This window comes from Phyllostomus discolor, chromosome 5, assembly GCF_004126475.2.
Source record: "Phyllostomus discolor isolate MPI-MPIP mPhyDis1 chromosome 5, mPhyDis1.pri.v3, whole genome shotgun sequence".
NCBI lineage: Eukaryota > Metazoa > Chordata > Mammalia > Chiroptera > Phyllostomidae > Phyllostomus > Phyllostomus discolor.
In genome coordinates, this window is record NC_040907.2 from 163,573,148 (window position 1) to 163,594,015 (window position 20,868).

General features: G+C 51.5%; 1 protein-coding gene across 24 annotated transcripts in view; it reads right to left on the bottom strand.

The window, feature by feature from the left end:
* Window positions 1–8,625: 8,625 nt before the first annotated feature.
* Window positions 8,626–20,868, bottom strand: part of ABLIM1 (actin binding LIM protein 1) — a 266,602-nt gene continuing 254,359 nt past the window's right edge. For 14 of the 24 annotated variants that reach the window (XM_028512007.2, XM_036027357.1, XM_028512009.2 and 11 more), the window contains 8 exons: window positions 20,102–20,193; window positions 18,702–18,819; window positions 17,079–17,143; window positions 16,348–16,408; window positions 15,819–15,826; window positions 14,939–15,013; window positions 13,962–14,042; window positions 8,626–12,856 (listed from right to left, as the gene is read on the bottom strand). In XM_028512007.2, the coding sequence (XP_028367808.2) occupies window positions 12,743–12,856; window positions 13,962–14,042; window positions 14,939–15,013; window positions 15,819–15,826; window positions 16,348–16,408; window positions 17,079–17,143; window positions 18,702–18,819; window positions 20,102–20,193 (614 nt within the window). In that variant the 3' untranslated portion in view covers window positions 8,626–12,742. Of the gene's footprint in view, window positions 12,857–13,961; window positions 14,043–14,938; window positions 15,014–15,755; window positions 15,827–16,347; window positions 16,409–17,078; window positions 17,144–18,701; window positions 18,820–20,101; window positions 20,194–20,868 lie in introns of all 24 variants that reach the window. The other 10 variants (XM_036027350.1, XM_036027344.1, XM_036027339.1 and 7 more) reach the window with 1 other exon arrangement.

Consider the following 20,868-nt stretch of genomic DNA (forward strand, 5'->3'; position numbering starts at 1 on the left):
TGGGATGGTAACACCGAATTCATAAACACATAGTGAGGATCCTGAAGGGTGAAGCACGCAGAACACTTAGGGTCATATCTGGCACCGAGGGAGCGCTCAAGTCTTGGAGGGGTAGAGGAACAGGCGGAGCACAAACGAATGATTTTAATATGGTAACAAAGTTGTACAACCGTCACCACAATTAATGTCTGAACATCTTCATCACCCTTAAAGACAACCTCGCACCCATTAGTGGGCGCCCCATTTGCCCTATGTCCCCAGCCTTAGCAGCCACTGGTTTATGTTCAGACTTTAGAGGTTTGCCTATTTGGAAATGTCATGTCAATGGAATGATACAATATTTCCAAAGACCATTCCACCTCAATGTTCTTTTTGTGTCTGGCTTCTTTCACTTAGCATGATGCCTGCATTACGTTCTACTGCCAAATAATATTGCATTGTAAGGATATATCATATTTTACTTATCCACTCAATTGATGGCTATTTGAGTTGTTTCCATGTTTGGTCTGTTGTGAATAATGCTCCTCTGAACACTCACGTACAGGTTTTTGTGGGGATGCGTGTGTTCCTTTTTGTTGAGTTCCCTGCGTAGCTGTGCCCTTAAGCAGGTGCTACTCTCTCTGATTTAACCCTTGTTGACATATTTAACTCATGATCTCTCTGCCCCAAACCTGCTCTTCCTCCAAACTACACTACAGGTTCTACCACCTAGCCCCTTGCACAATCCAGAAAAGCACCAGCGATCCTTTGCACCGCCCTCAACTCCTCCATCCTCCACCATGGCCGCCCCTGACCAGTACAGCGGCAACTCAGGCAGAAGCATCCCCAGAAGGGCTTTGCTGCAATTCCAGAACCAACCAGGTCATTGATTCTTTGGACACTTATAACCCTCTGTTTATATTTGTAGGGTTATTTGATTAATGCCTGTTTGCTCCCTGTTTATCTCAAGGGCTTAGGATAGTGGCTACTTTATAGCAAGGCTGTGAGCCTCTCGAGATTGGAGATATATCACCTTGCCTTTATACATCTCACAGATCCCAGTACACTACTATTGCCGATAAAAATGGGTTGGATAAGCCTGTTTATATTTTTTAAACATTTTTTTACTTTGGTGCACAGTTCTGTGAGTTTTGACAAATTACAGTCGCATACTTTCCACCATAATTAAGACACAGACATTTCAACAGCCCCCCAATTTCCATGTGCCCCTTTGTAGTCAACCCTCCCCCACTCATAGCTTCTAGAAACCTCTGATTTGTGGGTTTCTCTCCCTTTACGTCTTGCCTTTTCCAGAATATCGTATCCATCTAATTCTCCATGATGTAGCTTTTTGATTCTGGCTTTTCCTCCACTTAGCACAGCGCGTTTGAGCTTCACCCTTGTGATTGCAACAGTTGCAATAGCTCATCCCTTTTACTGCTGAGTGCGATTCCGCTGGATGCACGAACTGCAGTTTGTTTATCCATTCCCCATAAACAACGTTTGGGATGTTTTCAGTTTTTTGATTTTTTTTTAAATTTTTTAAAAAGATTTTATTTATTTATTTTTAGAGAGGGAAGGGAGAGAGAAAGGGAGGGGAGAGAGAGAGAGAGAGAGAGAGAGAGAGAGACAGAGGGAGAGGAGAGAGAGAGAGAGAAACATCAGTGTGCGGTTGCTGGGGGCCGTGACCTGCAACCTAGGCATGTGCCCTGACTGGGAATCAAACCTACGATTCCTGGTTCGCAGCCCGAGCTCAATCCACTGAGCTACGCCAGCCAGGGTGAATGTCTTCAGTTTTGAGCAAGATGAATAAAGTCAACATAAACATTCACACGCCGGTTTTCATATAGCCGAAGGTTTTGGTTTCCCTTGGAGAAATCCTGAGGTGTGGGGTTGCTGGGCCCTATGATGAGTGGATGTTTGACTTCATAAGAAACCGTCAAACTGTTCCCCAAAGTGACTGCATCGTTCTGCGCCCCTGCAGCCTGGGAGGAGAGCCCCAGTTTCCCTGCATCCTCAGCGGCTCTTTGTCCTGGAGAACCCTTCACGTGACAGGCTGGGTTCCAGTCCTTCATCAGATCTGGGCTTTGCAAGTATTTCTTTTTTCTCTCTCTCAACGGAAGCTTTGCTGTTTCATTTTCTTTACGGTATCTTTCAAAGAGCAGTTCTTAATTTCGATGAAGACCAATTTACCACTTTAAGAAATTGTACGGATCATGCTTTTGGTATCGTATCTAAGAACTCTGCCTAACTCCAGGTCACGAAAATGTTCTGTATTGTCTTCTAGAAATTGTATAGGGTAAGGGCTTACATGTCGGCCTTTGGTTTGCTTTATTTATTTATTTTTTTATCTTGTGAACATTTTCATCTGCTCAGGCCCCAAATCTAATGTATGACACCCTTATCTGCACTGCCCTCCAGCCTTAGCGAAGCTGGTGGAGGGCAGGGATCGTGCTTTCTCGGGGTTGGCAGTCACGTGACCCCGAGAGTGAGCTCCCTGTACACCATGAGGCCCCAGCCCCTCCCTGGCCTCACCCTAGTCCCTGCCGCTTGTTTTATTCATAGTTACACGTCCCTCAGCACCAAGCATCACGTCTCTTAACGTCAGATGCCAAAAACGCGTTGCTGAAATTTAAACATGAGATATTAGCAATGGCTTGAGGGCTGCTTATCCCATTGAGAACTGAGGAAAACTTGCACAACTAGGAAAAAATCATTTCTAGACGTCAAACAAGCCCTGACTGTAGCTGTGCACCTACTGTGCACTGTACACCTACTATGCACCAGATACTTGAATGCCTCCGGGTGGCCCAGATCTCCAAAGTTACTTCATCCTATGTGACCCTCTTACACCAGGGTTCACCACATTACCCAGCAACCAGGACTACAAAATGCTCCACCAGGATATCTGTAAAGTCGGAAACACATTCCAGTGGGAAGGAGCCATGGATGGAGGAATAATGTGTGAGCTGTAAAAATGGAAGACCACTTTCCACCTTGAGTGAGAGTGGAGCCAGATCTGAAAAGATGGGGCCAAATTTTCGGGCTACTTCTCTCCAGTTTTCCCTCTAGGTGCGCTCCCCACCCCTCACCACAACCTGCAAGGGTTCCGCTACTCCTAACGAGGCTGCATCCTGAGGTTCTGGGCGGACACACCCATCGGTGACACTGTTTCAACCCCCTGCAGATGCTGTCGTGTGAGCTCAGAAATAAAAACAACCACTTTTATTTGCGGTCACAGCTCCTGGCTCCCCGATGTCACTCTCCCTCCGCCAGGCCCTGAAGACAGCTACCACCTTCCCCTGGGCTGACCATCTCCGTAGAAAGCTTAGGACTGGAGTTTTTAACACCATCTGAGCAAATGATAGACCGAGGAAACAGTGAGAATACTGGGGAGAAAAATAAACTGTCTGGTTTAATAGCAGGATTTCTAGGCTATTTTTTTCAATCTGTGGAGGTTTTTCAAGGTTGTGAGTGGAGAAAAAGGAGAAGGGATGTTGGCGCGTTGTTTTCCCTGGAAGCCACTGGGCGCCCGACAGCTTCTCTCCTCTCAGGCGTCTTTCTGTGCCTGGAGATGACAATCTCCTTGCCACTGAGGCGACTTCTGAATGGAATCTGCTCAGAGGGCTGGACGCCCGGCTGAGCTGAGGAAGATGCCGGTGATTTCCCGGGGAGGCCTCTGGAGACTTCCTGGGACTTGTCTGACTTCCGGTCCCATGGATGAGGGTGACAGTGAGGGGCAAAGCCTGGCGAAGGGTGCCTGGTTACTCACAGGCCAGCTCCACTCTGGGCCCGAGGTCACTCACTGTGGGGGCAGAGGGTCCCAAACCTGGTTGATCATCAGAATCACTGGGAAGCTTCCCAGCTTTAATATACAGCGTCGCGGTCCCCACTCCAGACCCACCCAATCGGAATCTCCTTGTGGACTGCAGTGTCAGCTCCGCTGTCACCCCTGGGTCCGCATCGTGGCTCCAGACGGCCCTGATCTGTGCACTGAGGATGACACCACCTACCAGGGTTGCTTGTGAAAGTGGCACATTCACAGCAGCCATCTGGTTACAATAATTTGTGAATACCAGCAATTGCATCAAACTTGTCTGAAATGCTTTTTTCTTTTTTCCTTTTTTGGAGGACAGGAGTATTTGTTCTATTTAAAAAACAAAACAGAACCCAGGGGAATCCAGGCTGATGGGAGTGTACCTGCCACCCACACTTTCTAACTTTTCCTTAAGGAGCATGCAGTTGCGATAATCACAGAAGTAAAAGAATCGATACACCCTGTGGCGGCATCCGGCCAGGTTCGAACGAGACGTTACCCGTGGCCAGGCTCCACTTTGCTGGGAAAGGCTGATCTTTGTCTTTGCAAAGATGAGTCTTTCGGCAAAGCATGAGACAACCACGTTTTACTATGGAGACTCCCGAGAGCTGTGACAGTGTTAGCAGAAATGTGGCTTTCTGACTTGGTGGGAGGGGCTGCCATCCCACTTCCCTTTTGGTGGGCCCCTCCTAGTCCTGGCTTCCCCCAGGGTAAACGAAGTAATCCACACAGGGTACTTAGTCCAGCCCCTGGCACCCCGGGGCGCCTCAGGCAGTGTCAGCTGCTGCCATCACCCCGAGGTCATCCACCCGCTTACCCTGTGGACTCTCGGGCCCTGGAGCCTGATCCCCGAGCTCTGGGTCTGGGAGCAGAGGGGCTCTGCCTCCCCCCGGGCCCCTCGGGATGTTTGGGAGGGCCCACGGGTGCACCATGCTAAGGGCAAGGTGGAACCAGCCTCTGCGTTGGCGGGCTTCCCAAGCCAACTCTCCTTTTTATCTGAAGGGAAGGGCTGAGTTAAGAGGCCGCAGCAGGCGGACAGCGCAAATAAATACAGAGAGACCTCTCCAGGGGCTGCTATTGTGCTGGGCACAATGGCAGGCCCCGGAGAGCACTTTCATCCAGCTGAGACTGGAAAGTAAAATAAATGTGGTCATGTGACACCCTCCGCCAGAGCCCTGACCTGCTTGGGCCCTCTCCTGAGCAGAGCTCCGGGCGCTGAGGGAGTGAAGGGGCGCTTTGTATCCGAGTGCTGGCTCAGTAGGGGGGAAAAGGGAGTTTAGGGCGTGGAAACAGGTCCTCGAGGTGGGGGTTGGGATTCCCAGAAGCTGTGGGCGCTGGTCTTCACCACCCTGGGCTTTCTCAAAAGCTGCCAGCCTAGCGTCCCCACCCTTCCCAGGGTTTTCCGGCCAACAATGGGCCCTGTCCAGCAGGGCCAAGCTGGTGACACGCCCGGGGCCAGGCTGCTTGGCTCTGTGGGGAGGAGGAGCCCCTCCCAGCCATGGACAGGAGGGGCTGAGTGGGGCTGGTGGCTTTCTGGAGCCTAGGAAATGTCCCCAAATACTACAAGGACTGGCAGCTCAGCCTCTGCTGCCTTGGATGGCTTTGAAGTGAGTCAGACCATTTTAAAGCCCTTTCTGGGGGCGGAGCCATCTTTCAAGGGAATGCATCTCAGCTCCTCGGCAGCTGGGGGTCCTAAGCACCCCGTTGCATAGGCCAGGGGGGTCGTTACCACCCAGGACACACCAGTCGCCCACTCTAAAACCCCTTGGGAAGAGCCGAGCCCCACACTGGCTCCTTGGGCTGTTTCCGGGTACAGCAGCCTGCCACCCTGGCTGGCCACAGTGCCTGCATGACATTCACCCAACGTGCTGAGCTTGGAACTGGGAAGATGCAGGCGAGGGGAGGGGTGGTGTATGGAGCTGTGTGAGATCAACCGTGTCACCTACTGAGCGCAGGACTCAGCAGATAGTAAAGTCCTTATGACACGACAGCAACTTTGTTAATAAAAGCTAATGTTTGAGAGCTTTATTTTATATCATGCTCGGTCCTGTTCTAGATGAGTCTCACAATAATCCTTTGAGGTAGGTATTATTATTATTATTTTACAGAAGTGGAAATTGAGCCTTAGAAAAGTTAAACTGTCACTGGTCACTCAGCTAATTATTGGTGGGGCTGGACTCCAGACCCGAGCAGTTTGGTGCTGTACCCTGCACCCCACAGCCACGTGGTACTTTGTTACTATTACTATCCGGTAGCACATCTTCGGGGGACCTCCATCCCCTGGACAAAGAGAGGGGTATTCCTGAGGCACGTGAAAGAAGCAAGCTGGTTTTGCTTGCTTCTTCGCAGGAGGACTCATATGAGGCGTAGAGGGGACAAAAAGTCCAGAACAGAAATTAAAGTTATCAATGATTAAACTACTTACAATAACACCAAGAAGTCCTCCTGACCCAACACCTTCTGTTAGTGTAACACTTCCCTGCGTCTGAGCAGGCTCCCTGCCCTCACTGGGCCTCACTACACAATCAGAGAGCCAGAGCCGGCATCCTCTCCTAAGGGACCGATGGGGAAACTGAGGCTCAGAGAGTTTAGGGGGTTCTGCGAGTCCATACTCTGACTAAAAATCACTCAAGTTTCTGGAGCAATTACTTCATGCTGGGTATTGCACTGTGCTCAGCAACATGCTGTAATAATTAAGCAACAAGGTTCTGATGGATATTATTATTTTGTCCATTTTGCAGTCGAACAAACTGAGGCATAGAGAGGCTCAACAATTGGTCTTAAAGCACACAGCCCGTAAGCACCCCCGCCTTGGGGGTCTTGATGGGGCGCACAGACAGACTGAAAGGACTGGCCAGTGTCCCCAGAGAACCCCTTTGCGCAGTGCCCCTGGGAGGTTTAGAGTGTGGGAGACGCAGTCCTCACCTTCGGAAGGTCACGGGCTGTGGGACGCGGAGGGAAACAAGATGGGATTTGAAGGGGGACAGGTCTGGGTGATCCCAGCTCTGGGCCTCGCTGACTGAGGAACCAGGCAGGTGTGTTTACTCAGCCTCCGAGCTTCGGTTTCCTCGCCTGCAGGGCGGCGCTCCGATGGCCCGTGTTGCAGGGGATACTGGCAGCCCAGGGCCTCGCGCTGAACGGCAAGGCCTCACCACTAGAGATCTCGACTGCGGAGCAGAGACACATGCAAAGCCAGCAGGGCTCCGCAGCGCTGGTGAGTGTCAAACGAGATGTTCAACTCCAGGCACGCAAAGAATTTACCCGGCAGGTTGGGTTGGGCCCATCATAGACAGGGTGTGAACTTGGGCTTGTCTTTGATTTCAGCAATGGAGCCCATGGGAAATTCACATGACGGCTCCAGGGAGCTCCGGGCAACTGATTTCCAGCACGGAGGTTCCATTGCCTCCTCTCTCTGGGGCCAGAGGCTCTCCGCCCTCCACCTCCTAGAAGAGTTGGACACTGTAGAGAGGAAAGGCCACGGGCAGAGCTGCGGAGGCGGTGAGGCCCTGGTGTGGTTTGGAAGAGCTGAGAGCGAGATTCGAAGGCGGGGCATTTTGGGAGGGGGCGCTGAGCAGCGGGCGAGGCAAAGGTCAGCTGCGAAGGGCCTTGGATCCCCAGCCCAGTTGGTTGGATTTGCCGTGCAAGGGCTGACCACTGGAGCGAGGCTGGGAGTCGTGGACAGCCGGCAGCATGGTGGGGCAATGGGGGCAGATGCCACAGGCAGCGTAACAGGGACTGAAGGGGACACCGGCTGTGGTGATTAGGGACTGAACTGGTGACCCTGGTGTGGGGAGAGGCAGACGCTGACAGGACGCAGACCCCCGGCTGGGGCTTCCTGGCCTGCTTTTTACAGCAGTGAACGAAACGTGGCAACTCTCTCCAGAACCTCTTTCCAGCTGCCAGGTGGGGGTCTGCTGAATGCGAGTGCCACTGGCCCCAGACAGGGGTTGTGGATGGTGTGTTGGTGTGCCCCCCAAATTCATGGCCCACCCTCATGCTCAAGGGGAAGGCAGTGAGGTTCTGAGGGATAGAGCCCTTAGGAGGGGGCAGTTCCTTGTAAGAAGAGGCGGCAGAGCGCTTGCTTCCTCTCATTGCTGCCCACCCTGTGAGCTCATAAGACGGCATCTACAAACCCAGCAGGCTCTCCCCAGGCACCTGACCCACCAGCGCCTTGACCGTGGACTTCCCAGCTTCCAGAACTGTAAGGGATACGAGTTTACCGTTCAACCCCTCACCCCCACCCTGCTGTTGGTGGTATTCTGCGACAGCATCCCCCGTGGACACAGAGACCTGCTGCAGAACTGCATGAGCAGAGGCCACCCGGAGTGCAGAGGTCCTGGCCGTGAAGAGCAAAGAAATCAGAACGCAGGGTTCCTTCACTTTGAATTTGGTGCTGCAGGGGAGGGCGAAGGCTGGACAGATGTTTTCCTCCCATTGCAGCTGAGCTTCTTAGCCACGTGGCCTTCACGCCTGAGAGTTCAGAAGCTTTTCCCCTTTAACCCCCGCAAATCATCAGCCTTGCCTGAAAGATGAGCTTACGTCACAAACCAAACCAAACACCAGCCAGTGCAACAGCTCGATTGAACGTGGTTCTTGTTTAGTCAACCTGGTCACGATGGTCCAAATAACTGGACAGTCCTGGTACACCCTATCTGGTTGCGTTTCCCTCGCCAGCCAGCCTGCCTATGCGATGAAAACGTATTCCTAAAGCTTTGGTTTGATTCTGATTTCGTTTTGGTTATTGGAGGTGAGGCTGGAGCTTCTATGGATGGGACCGCTCTTTAGAGGGAGCAGGGCAACGAGAAAGCAGACACGACGTGGAGGCACCCACGAATAAAGCACGCACTTTATTCACTGAGTCGTGAGTACAACGGAGACCCAGGGTACAGCGCAGAGGGGCGAGTGCTGTGGCAACGGGAGCGTGGAGGAGGTTGGAGTCGTAAGCACAGCGACGCGGCCACTGGCCACCTCTGCAGACCGGCACGCGGCACTCGGGGTGCAGACGGACACCCACTCACTTTCACGGGGGACACGACACATCTTTGACACAGCAGTTCTTCCACATATTTGCTTTCATAGTTCTGAAAAGGGGAGGGAGGGCAGGGAGAACAGTGGACCTTCTAACACTTGAAAAGAAATTCCATAAACCCAACAGAAATGGAAAGAATTGGGAGAGCTTCGACGCGGGGTTGCTGGCAACTCACAGAAACGGCACGCGTTGGTTACCAGGTGGGTCTGTACATAAAACCCCCAGGGAACATCAGTTTTGAGGACATCCGTTCTCTCTCCTGCAGGGTGAAGAGATGGATGCACACACAATGATAAGCGGCTCACGGCCGTTTTGAACGCTGGTGTACACAGTGTGGTCTCCTTCTGCCTTTGGTGAACGGGCTCAGAAAGTGACTCGGGGTCTTCACTCTCGGGAGAGACACACTGGGGGAGAATGTTATTTAATGATAACAATTGCCACTCAGTTACGTGAAGTGTCAGCATATGCTGCATTTAATTTTGCCGCGCACACAAAGAATTGTTCAGGAAGTTTCTTTCAGCTTCAACTGTCCACCTCCCCCTTTCTTTTTGAGCTTGCCGTGAATCCAGCTTGCCCAGACAAAAACCCAGAAACCCATATGCAAAGGGTATCAGTCACCATCTCCCTAGTTCCTGGGCAGCCACGGGAAAGACAGTGTTTTTGTTTTTTGTCTTTTTTAAATGCCAAAGTAGAAGTTTCTCATTCTTTTCATTGTAACACAGGTGGGCGCTTCCCCTGACGTACATCATCCCTATGAGGTGGCGTCATCACAAACCTCCAGTCCAAAATAACCTTTTTTTTTTTCTCCTGGATAGAACGTTCTTCAAAACAGAGGACTAATGAGTGAGTTTTAGGGCGTACGGACAAACACTTGGTGGGTCAAAGAAAAATCATTTTTAAAAATCAGATAAAATCAAGGCCAGCTTAGGAAGCACTGGTTACACAGCGGCCGGACACGCAGAGGAGTAATTTGTGAAAACTGCGGCTGCCCAGAGGACGCGGAGGCCGGTTTCCTCCCGCCGTCACTCGGGACAGGAACGGAGACAGCCCCCGGGGGGCCGGAGGCCTGGAGGGCCCCCCTGTGCCTTCAACACGCACACGCAGGGGGGTTTCGGCCACTGAGTTGGCTTAGAAGAGTTTTTAGAAAAACCTATTTAGTCAAAATGGTTTGAGTTGTTTAAACTAGCAAAAGCATATATATATATAGTTTATGTAATCATCTGAGAAGCAATTCTTTAGAAAAAGGTGTTCGCTTTCAAGTGTAAAGAAATTAGGTGAAAGTTTTATAAACATTCCCAGCAAAGGCCCCGCCAGTGGAGCTGACGGACATAACCAGACGGAGAGAGAGCGTGGGCTGCCCCAGTCCCGGCTCGGAGGAGGAGGAGACTCGGCCCCGGGAACAACGGCACTGGGAAAAGGGGGGGTGGGGGAGGCTAGAGGACAGGACGGATAAAAACAACTTTGTTTTTGCACCGTATCACCCATTCACTCCAGCTTCCCTGTTCAAGGTTGCAGAGAGCAGGCAGTATGTTTTGTGTTGTCGAAGAAGTCACATTACAAACATTCCCTCATGAACCCAGACCACGCTGTGGACGCGTGGCTAGCTGGACACGCTTCCAAACACCCTTTGTGTCCCATCACAAATCACGCGGGAAGACAGGCTGGTACCCTGGCTCTTCTGGAAGAAGCCTGAAAGGAAGCAGTGCCTTTCACAGTGCCGTACGGGCCTCCGTTACGCCACACGAGCAACGGGCTGGCAGGGTGGGACGGAAGCCCAACGCTTACACATGTAGCCCTTGTGTCTGCACCAGGGAAGCTTGCCAGGCGTATAACTCCATCCCTACAGTGAACAATCCCTGTCCATTTGACTGGGTTCACACCTGGAATTTTTATGTGCAGTGCGGGGCGGGGTTGAAGCAGAAAATACGGATCCCTGGAACAGCGGCCTGGATGCTTTGAGAACAAGCTTGCCGAGCCCCATTGAACAGAGGGGGGGAGTGTGTGGCGGCCCAGCTACTGGACCTGGCAGCTGGGAGAGGCAGGTGACCTCCTCTGCAGCCATCCCTCCGGCTGGAGCCTTCTGCTGGGGACTTGGGTTGGGGAGCCCACTCTGTATTGGGGTTCACTGCCCCCACTGCAGAGCACAGCACTGCTCTGCTTGCAAACAGGAGGCTACTGGCATTTTCGGGCAGTGCATGTTTGCACGGCATAGTTTACATTTCCCAATGCACTTGACATGGCAAGAAGCTCTTCTCCCTCCTAAGACGGCTGCAGAACCAAATTGAAAAGATACAAGGAAAGCAATGTTGTGTTAGTGGGAACAGGTTTTGGGCTCAGCGTTTTAACCATCACTGCAGTCTTTCTGACATGGGTATCCGATCTGCATGTGCATGGGGTATAATTATCAACCAGTGAAAACATTGAGGGTCCTTTTTGACCCCACAATGGCAGAAAGTCTCCCCACCAGCCTAGCGCTGGGACCCCCGTTGCTGATGGTGGCAGGGAAACTCAGGGAACACACCGTGGTCCCCGCCCCTCACACTTTGCCAGAGCAAAGCAGGGACTGGGACACACAGGCTGCCAATGGGGTGAGGCCAGAGGGGAGATGGGGCAGCAGAAATATCGAGTGAAGCAAGAGGCAACTGATGGATACGAAGGAGCAAAACTGCACTCTAGTCTGGCTTCATTCAGACAAGGAGCAGCTGGTCTTCCAGCTCCACCGGCTCCCAGAGCCGTTTGCAGACTGTTAGTAGGTCGGATGCATGGGCATGCGCGCATGCACCATGGAGCCAACCATGCTAGGCAAGAAGAGAAGCAGAAAAGGCCAAATTAAACCACTTTCAGGCAGTCAACCCTGGAGTTGCAGTTTTAAAACAGAAAACCATGCCTTTCCTCTGATGCCCACTCATGAAAATGTCTAGAGAAAAGAACCCGAACCCAGCATGGGCATGACTCAGTGCAGGGGATGCCAGATGCAAAGCAGAGCATGGGACTTGCGTTGGTGGGACACAGAGCTGCTTTTTGCCGAGAGTGCCCTGGCCCCTGGGCGAAAACCACCTAACAGCATGCCGTGCCAGTCCAGAGACCTTTGCTCCCCTTTCCTGTCTGTGTAAAGGGGGGGGGGGGGTGGGCGAGAGGTGGCTCCAGTCCCTGCTGGGGAGGGGAGGCAATCGCATTATCTGAAGCAGAAAAGGAGTGAAGGCAGCTTTTCCTTTCATTCCTTTTCCTTCTTTCTCTTGAAAAAACTTTTTTGGGGAAAAAAAAAAACAATAGCTAAGTGACTTGTGAACCAGGTCCTGGCTAACAGCAGAGAACAAGGAGATTGTTAAGAATAACTCCAGCTGCTACTGAGCCCGCTGGTGCAGAGCCGCGGAGTTCCCAGGCTGGGATTCCCACCCTACGGGAGCACAGAGCTACGCGAGGCCAGGAGCAAAGGCGTGTGCAAAAGGCTGCAACCACATGGACGTGTCCCTCGGGCTCTTCCTTCTTAGCCAGTCTGCTACGTAATAAATATACTCATACTTTGGAGTTACGACAGCTGTTTTTCCCACGCGGCATCCTAAGGGCACTTGCTGGCTCTGGTCCATCCAGTCGGCACGATCGTCGGACAACAGTTAAAAAGAAACAAAAGGAGGAGCTTCTGTTGTGTGCATCAGGTGACGTGAAAGGGCCACCTGCGAACACTACTGTCGCGTGTGGGGACACAGACATTTCTACTTGCTCCTTGGCAAGCTTGTCGCCATTGGTCAGCCCAATGTTGGGCTCGTGGGTGTTTTAATCGGATTTCTCCCTTTTTGTTGTTGCCGAGGGAACGGTAGTTTGCAAATTCTCCAATCAGGTTTGGGCCTTAACACAACATCCTATGTGTCACTGCCATTGTTAGTCCTTTTTTTCTGATTGCTGTCTACGTGTGGGACTTAGAAGAGTTTTGCTTTTTTCTTCATTTCATTGCGTCTCCAAAGAGGTAACTTGTCGAACTCCTGGATGGACATTCCAAAGATCTCCCGGAACACTTCTGGCGCTAGGTGGCGCTGCGGAGGGACAAAAGAACTGCGGTCAGTCCTGCTGTCCACGCCCGTGGCCTTGAGGGTTGCTCTCCCATTTACAAGTAATCACCTCGAACAGCAAGGCAGAATGGCGGGAAGGAGTTTACCTCTGAGGCTTGTTAGCAGGCACTGCACCTCGTTACTCCTTACCTGGCTAGGCCAGGTGAGCGCCTTCCCCACCAAACAAAGAGCTGGTGGAGCACTAACAATTATTAGAATGGCACTGAATGGTGGTGAGACATAGGGAGGTGACTTATTATGCTGGAGGTGACTCTGCTTCAGGGTCCTTGGGATGTTCAGAAAGATGCAGAGGAAACGGACCGCAGCAATAAGAAAGCCAGAGAGAGACTTCCAAAGTGGCCCTTGGGGAGAGCCCCAGGCTTCCTGCTGGCTCCGCCACAGGAGTCCAGGCGGATGCTGGGTCTGCTGCAGGGCATTCTACCTGTGGTCCCTCCTAGAAAAGTTCTCTTAGGATACCGGAGACTTGATTCTCTGTGCTAGGCTGACCTTGCACACAAAGGCGCTGCTTTTCATCAGGGAAAAAGAATGATTCTTTCTGAGGCTGGCAGCCAGGGCTTTCTTAATTAAAATCATTCAGATGGAAAAATACAAAGATCAGTCTTCCAGGTCTAAGGAGGTCTTGGGTATGAGTACCCAGAATACCTTGCAACAAGGAATGTGCAAGCAGCCAAGAGAGAAACCTGTTCAGTCCAAACCTCTTTACTGGGCCCTCCCGCCCCTCTCTCAACAGAGTCAGCCGAGGGTCGGGGGAAGACAGGGGCTGGGGCTGTCCGAAGAGGGATGGAGGGTCCCTTCTATGCCACCAGCTGGACCTATGGCCACACTGAATTCCCAAAGAAAACGACTAAAGTCATACCGGGTCTCCCGGTGGTTCTGGATTTTACTTAATGCTGATATTTTAAGTATAAATATGGGCTTTTCTCCAAAGTTATCCCGAGGTTCTACCTACGATATGAGGGTGATCCTTTTCATTCTTCTGCCTGCATGAAAACATTTCTTAGGGGAAAGCTGGGGGCAAGGCACTGGGAGCTGCTGTTGGGGCTAGATTTTTATTTATTTGTCTATTTACCTCCAGCCTCGTTCTGTCCACGTCTCTCAGGATTTTGTTGCGCCCTCTGTTGGTCACCTTGAGCATCTCATATGGGAATATCTGCGAAGGAAAGAAAAATACCTCTTCAAGAACACTGCTGCCCACTTCGTTAACAAGCAGGGTCTGCCTGACATCTAGTGCCCCCAAGGTGGAGCTCCTCAGATGAAAATGAGAGCATCGGAGGCCCCAGGGTGCGGGGACGAGTTCTGACACAGTCCCCGCTGCCCAGCAGGGTCTCACGCAGCACTGTGCCTCTGGAGGGTTCTGTGGTGTGGAAGAATACAAATTTTCCATGTCTTGGGGATGGGAGTCCAAACTAGGAGAGAACTGAAATTGCAGGCACATGTCTGATACAGTAGGAGACCTTTACATGCACTTCGGCAACCTCGTTCCGTGCCTGGCCCAGGGATCTTCGGAGCCAGGCAGGCCCAGGAGCAGTGCTTCTGGTGGATGACACACTGAAGTAAGTCCCAGCCAGGGTCACCAGGGCGCACGCCCCTTGGACGCCTCTGGAGGCACAGGGCGTGCTGGAGCTCGGGCAACCAACCATCCTGGTTTGCCCGAGGAAGGGGAGGGTCCTGGGACGCCAGACTTCCAGTGCTAAAACTGGGAAAGGCCTGGGCAAACTGGGACATACTGGTCGCCCTCTCTACAGTGGCATCCCTCTGCACTGGGCGTGCCTTGTAGAGCTCAGGGCAGGGGGCTAGTTCATACTGAGGTCCCAGGAGACGTGCCTGTCCTTCCTGTGAGGGTATCGCACTCAGTGAGGGCTCACTCCTGCTGACTCGGTGTGATGAAAAGAGCCAGATGGCAAGGTGGCTTGCCAAAGGTGCCAGCCTAGAGCCAAGGGAGCCTCAACACTGAGGCTGGTGAGAAGACAGAAAACCAAATCTCTTCCAGGGTTATGTCCCAGCTCATCATCCCCGTACAAGAGGAGAGAGAGCAGCTGCACTTGCCTTTGGTTCCAACATGTTGGGCATAGACACTCCTCGGTCCATCCTCATGCCGGGCATGTGGCCGTCCGGGAGGGTCTGCAACACAAAGGCTGGCTCAGGGGGGAGCTCGGGGCAGCATGGGGGCTGGAGGGAGACCCAAATCTTCCTGTTCAGGTCTCAGGTCCTCTCCACCATTTTATAGGTGCGCACCTTAACTACTATGGCTTTTTCCGAAGGAGGTCCTTATTGAGTCAGAGCACAAATACTGGGGGAAGTAGGCTGGCTTAACTATGTTGATTAATCCCTGAATGTGGGCTCTGACTATGAAAGTATGTGGTACATGAAAAAAAAAAGATCAAGTTTATAATCATCAATTCCTTATTTTTATCTTATGTTTCTTTGCATAGTTTTCCTTTTCTCATTCTCCTGTCATAATATTACAAGGTTTAGGCTGTAGGAAAGAAGGAGCGGTACCAACGCATCTCCTTCTTTTTGGCCAAGACCGTAGTTTGTTTTCACGTGGGACCAGGCAAAGGAGGGGGGACTTCACGCACCGAGTCATTATCATTAAAAGAAAATAAACTGTACATGCGGGGGGGGGGCCCTCGGTGCTGGTCTACACCCCCGCAGAGGGCACTTTTCAAGGCCAGAGCAAGAGTACTCGGACGCCTGGCCTGGCCTGGTTTGTGCCCTGTCCCCATGGCCTGCAGGGACAGCCCGACCCGTGCATGGGCGTGCCCGCTCCCGCGGCTCCTCACGGCTACGGACTAATGACCACTTGGGTCAACCCAAATCAGCCTCATCCCAACTGAAACCCTGCCCCGGGGCAGCAACACACATCTGGGCTGGAAAACGCCTGTTCTGCTGGTGTGGCCGACTCCAGGAAGACAGGGTCCCATACCTGGTAGTCTGCAAAGAAAAGAGAGAAAACATGGGAAGGGAAAGACCACGGAGAATCACGGACACGTTAATGGAGAGTCTGTGTCCTTCCGCACTGGCCCAAACACTGCCCCGGGACCCAGTTCTCCCCGTGCCCGGGTGTCAGTTAGCAGCTGGAAAGCGCCTTTCTCTCCTGGACGTTTCCCCTCCACCTGGAAGGTGTGTCTGTCTTCTCTCGGCATCTCCAACCCCACGGAGCCGCTCCCTCACTCTCCCTGGGCTGTGTGCTTTCTGAAGACAGGGGCCAACCCTTGCTGCACCTCCGGGCATCTAACAAAGTGCTCAGTAGAGAGTAGGAGCAACAAATTCATTCTTACAAACTCGCTTCTCACGGTCTCATTTCACTAGAGATCCCTTGAGATTTGAACAGATGCCCCGTTAGCCTGTGGCCGCTCCAGAGCGTCATGAGCCCACCCAGTGCCCTTGCCATCACACAGCCTCTGCTCAACCTGAGCCACAGCCAGCCAGCCGTGCGCCCGGGGGACCCTCACCTCGCATGCCCCCGCTGACATCCCCGTAGCTGTTGTACTGAGCGAAGTCTGTAGAAACGGGCTGAAATGAGAAAAGAACCACGGTATTAGAAAATCTCCCCACCGTTTGTCTGGGAGACAGGAGAAAAGGTTGAAAGAATTTACAAAACCTAAGGATTCTTCCCAAGTTGAAGTCCTGAGCCCTCATCATTTTTCTTTCCTCTTTCTTCTTCTTCTAATTCTGTGAAATCTCTTTGTGTGCGGTAGTACATTCAATGCCACCGCTCAGGTCTTTGGCGAGCAAGCACCTCTTGCTAATAAATAACAAACCATCTCTCCACATAGTTAGACGTCTCTCCATAGTTTAAACATGGAATAAAACATTTATTCTATGTTTTGTGGGGAGGCAGGTGCCAAAAATGTTCCTGTATTTCTTTTACAACAAAGATCAAAGCTCAACAAATTACTTTCTGCTGGATTGTAGAAATATCCGCCACCCTATTACTTAATCTAGTCTTTCCGTAAACTCACACAGGCTATTCTTTTATCCAAAGTCCATTTCTCTTTCTTTCAATAGAAACGCTCATTTTGCCCGTAACTCAGAGTGATTCACCGGGAGACCGGGAGACCACAGTTCCCATTGTACACTGACTCGGGGAGCAGCATGCCAGATGCAGTCAGGCGGCACGTCAGCGCTTCCGCCAGGACTGAAGCAGAAACAAACTCAGAAACAACAGATTGCCAAATCTTACCCGGTGAAGCCCGTTTCTTCCATAGCCCGGGAGAGATGAGGTTTTGGATGACAGTACGTGGGACGCTAGATGAGAAAAAGGTAAAAAAGCCATGGTTAGGAAAGAGGAAGTCCCATCCTTTAATGAAATTGGCAGTGTATCTTCTCCCTTGCGGAATACAAGATTTAGAAAGAAAAATGAATCCAAATACTATTGGGCTCAAATGTTCACAAAATGCCACCACGGTGGGCGATGCAGGGAATGAGTGGGCGGTGATACGACCAAGGACGGGTGGGGAAGGTGTATCTGAATCCTTGATACAACCCCGATGATGCTGTTATTATTTCCATTTTGCAGAAGAAACAGGAGCTGACAGAGTTAAGCATCTTGCCCAAGGTCCCCAAGCCTGTAAACAGCTGAGCACTGACATGAGTGAGCCCAGGGCCACTCGGATGAATAAGCCTGTGCCTCAGTCGATATGGCAGCAGCCACTGACCCAAAAGTCAACCGTGAACATTATCGAGACCTACTGGCCTGCCACTGCTGGACTCCTGGGAGGCCTGGGATAGGCTGTCCCGCCAACAGCATGGATGCCTCATAATCTGCTGGGCTGTGGGGCACGCAGACCTGGCCACGAATTCTGGCTCTGTGACTTAACCCCTCTGCATCTCGGGGCATGGCATTGCATCTTGTTAAGTCCCCCATTTCTTGACCCATTTCTTGTAGGGACAGTGCTACATATTCTTATAGAACATAAGCACAGAGTCAGATGGAACTCCAAAGAGTAGTAAACCACCTAATCCAAGGTCAGTCAATGCCAGGGAGGCATCTAGGAGAGGCAGCAGGGCAGCCAGTTAAGACTGCGTGCTCCAGGGTCATGATACTTGGATTCCTAAATACGAGTTTTGCCAGTTATTGGTGATGTGACCCTGGGAAGGTTACTCAAACTTCCCACACCTGAGCTGCAAAATGAGGATAATAATAACATCACCGACTTCACTGGCCTGTTGTGAAGAATACGCGAGACAATATTTAGCAAAAATGCTTACCTGTCGTAAACACTAAACATATTTTTAAAGAACCCTCAGGAGAGAAAATGAGGCGCTAGCTAGCTCAGAACATGGGAGAAGACGTCGTGTGGGTTAAGAGAATTAGCTTTTGACAAACGGGAGCAGGGGGAACATCCTCATAAACTGTTTCGGCCCAGTGTGTCGGTAATCTCCTTCAGGAGTGTCAAAAGCAGCCCCGCTAGTCTTCCGTGTGTGTGTACTGAATATATTAAGTAAAATTACAGTGCCGACAAAATGTTGTTGGTGCTCTTGATGGTCCACAAGCATCCTGTTCTCTCTAAGGATTTGCTCTGTGCCTCTCCCTCTGAGACGACTGTTCTAACCTGACCCCTGTGTCCTCGGGGTCCTCGAAGGGCTCCCCCATTTGCAGCAGGAAGAAAACACACACTTGGGGAAGAATCAGGACACGCTTGGGCGCTACAACATGAAGCGGGTTTCCCACACTCCCTTCCCTGGGGAACGCTCTGTGGGTCCCGCCGGAAATGTCCCTTCCTCTCCCGGAGCAGTGGAAGCCGGCCCCTCGCAGGCAGGTGGCTGGTTTCGGCTCGGGGAAGGCGGTGCGTCTCCTGCTCACCTGAGTTGATGGGAGAATCATAGCGACTGGCGGACAGAGACGACCTCTCCCGGCTCTCTCTCTCCTTCTCCCTCTCCATCTCTTCTTTCAGAATCAACTGCCCCAGGCCCGAGTTGAGCTATTCACAGAGAAAAGATACGTGGAAGGGAAGCCTGCAGTTACTTTCACGAAAAATGTCATCCCTTTTTAGAGGGTCCTGCAAGGACTCCGGTGAAGCCTGGATGTACGTAGTCCCAGAGCCCGTGGCTCCTCAAGAGCTCGGCCAGGTTCTGGACCTCGAATCCTGTAGCCCTTTCAGTGTCCAGGCTGCATTTCCCTGAGCCGGGTGCCACGCCGGAAGAACATTCTCTTTCTCTGGCCCTCCCCCAAAGTGCCAGCAGATGGGCTCCTGGGGCGTGTGTGGGTGTGTGTGGATTTTTGATGTAGGGAGGGGAGACTGGGGACAGTAGACTTTAAAAAGAAATTACATTGATTCGTTTAACAACAATGCAAATTTTAGTAAACTCAGAAGAAGAGTAACCCATAATCCCCCACTCGGAGACACCCCTTTACATTCTGTTTTATGTCCCTTCAGTACTTTTTACACACATATTATACAAAATTGGGATCACACTAGAAACGCAACTGGGTATCCTATGACTTGGTATAACTGACACCATGCGTGTTTCCAATATGATTAGGTGTCCTTGGAAAATGTCACTTGAAAGGATTTGTCAGTTCCTAACTGGTGGGAGGGTTTGTAATCCCTGGTCCCTCTAACCCAGGCTATAACTGCCTTTCCTCCGATGGGTCCCCTGCAGTGCTGCAGGCCCACGCTGCAGCTGGGAGAGACAATGAGGCTTCTTTGTGGCAGTCTCCTCTCCCCCTTCTCTCCTGGCCCAGACATACACACACACACAGTCCTACGAGTCCCGAGGAAAGACTTGGAGAAGGGCTCAGTTTCACGGGGATTCCTTCAGGGGAGCCTGCCTGAGGGAAGGAAGGCGCCGAACCCCCTGGGTGTGCACCTTGGTGCTACCAGCTCTTCGGCATTCTTTTTTTCTTTTTCTTTCTTTCTATCTATCTATCTATTTTAATTTTATTTAAATTGTTGCAGTACAATTTTCTATCTTTTACTCCCATCCCAACCCACCCACCCAACTTCAGCATTCTTTCAACACGTGCACCACGCATGCCCCGCACAGGGTCCAACAGCACCTGTCCCTCTGACTTCCAGCCTCCAGGCCATCTTTTCCCGAACCCATTAAGTGCTCTGTCATATGACAATCTCTACGAGCACACCCTCAAGTGCTGGGACCACTTCCTGCTCGCCTGGGTGGCTCACCCAAAGTAATCATTCCAGAAACAGGGACTGAACAGAACAGAGCTGAAGACTGCAGGGAAGCAGTTCAAGGACAAACCTTCATCAGTTGCTCTTCTTGCAGCTGCCGGCGTCTCAGGAGCTCCTCGTCGTCTTCCTCTCTGCCGCTAGATCGGCGTCTCGTGTCGGCTCCTAATTCCACAGCAAAGACAACTCCTCACGTTAGCCGCATGGCAAGGGGGTCGTGCGGGACTAGGGCCCCTGTGCTCAACTACCAGGCTGTCAAGGTCAGCGGTGGTCTTGACTATTAATGAACGGCACAAGGGAAAAAAGGAGCCTACCACTAATTCAGCACCCTGGCTGGTTTCTCGAGGCAGCGGTCTGTTTGACAAGCCAGTTGAATGTGTGACCCAGGGAGGCACGGATTTCGTTCTCCCAATAACTGGTCTGCTCAGTGAGGACTCAGGTTTGCCCTGCGACTGGGGCTAAGGCATCCCGCTGAGCCCCAGCCAGAGTTCTGTAGCCAGCGGCCGGGGTTCTACGCTCACTATTATTTTGCTGTCCCTGAGGTCGGTCTTCAAGTAGAGAGAAATCCAAATTCATCCACATGCCTTTAAACAGTCACTTTCTTATGACAAGCGTTAAAATCTTATAGTTTTCTCTTCTGCTGAATATGTAGGCTTGCCATAATAATATTACCCTATTTTTTACCCTTAACAAACCCATGAACAAGTATAGTTTTTGTTTTTCTCTTAAGGGATGGGTCTCTAATGCTTCCTTTTTCTCAGCCCTCTGAAAAATGATCACAAAAAAGTGTTCTAATAAAAACTCAATACAGCAATATAGCTGAAAAGTTACTTTGGCACA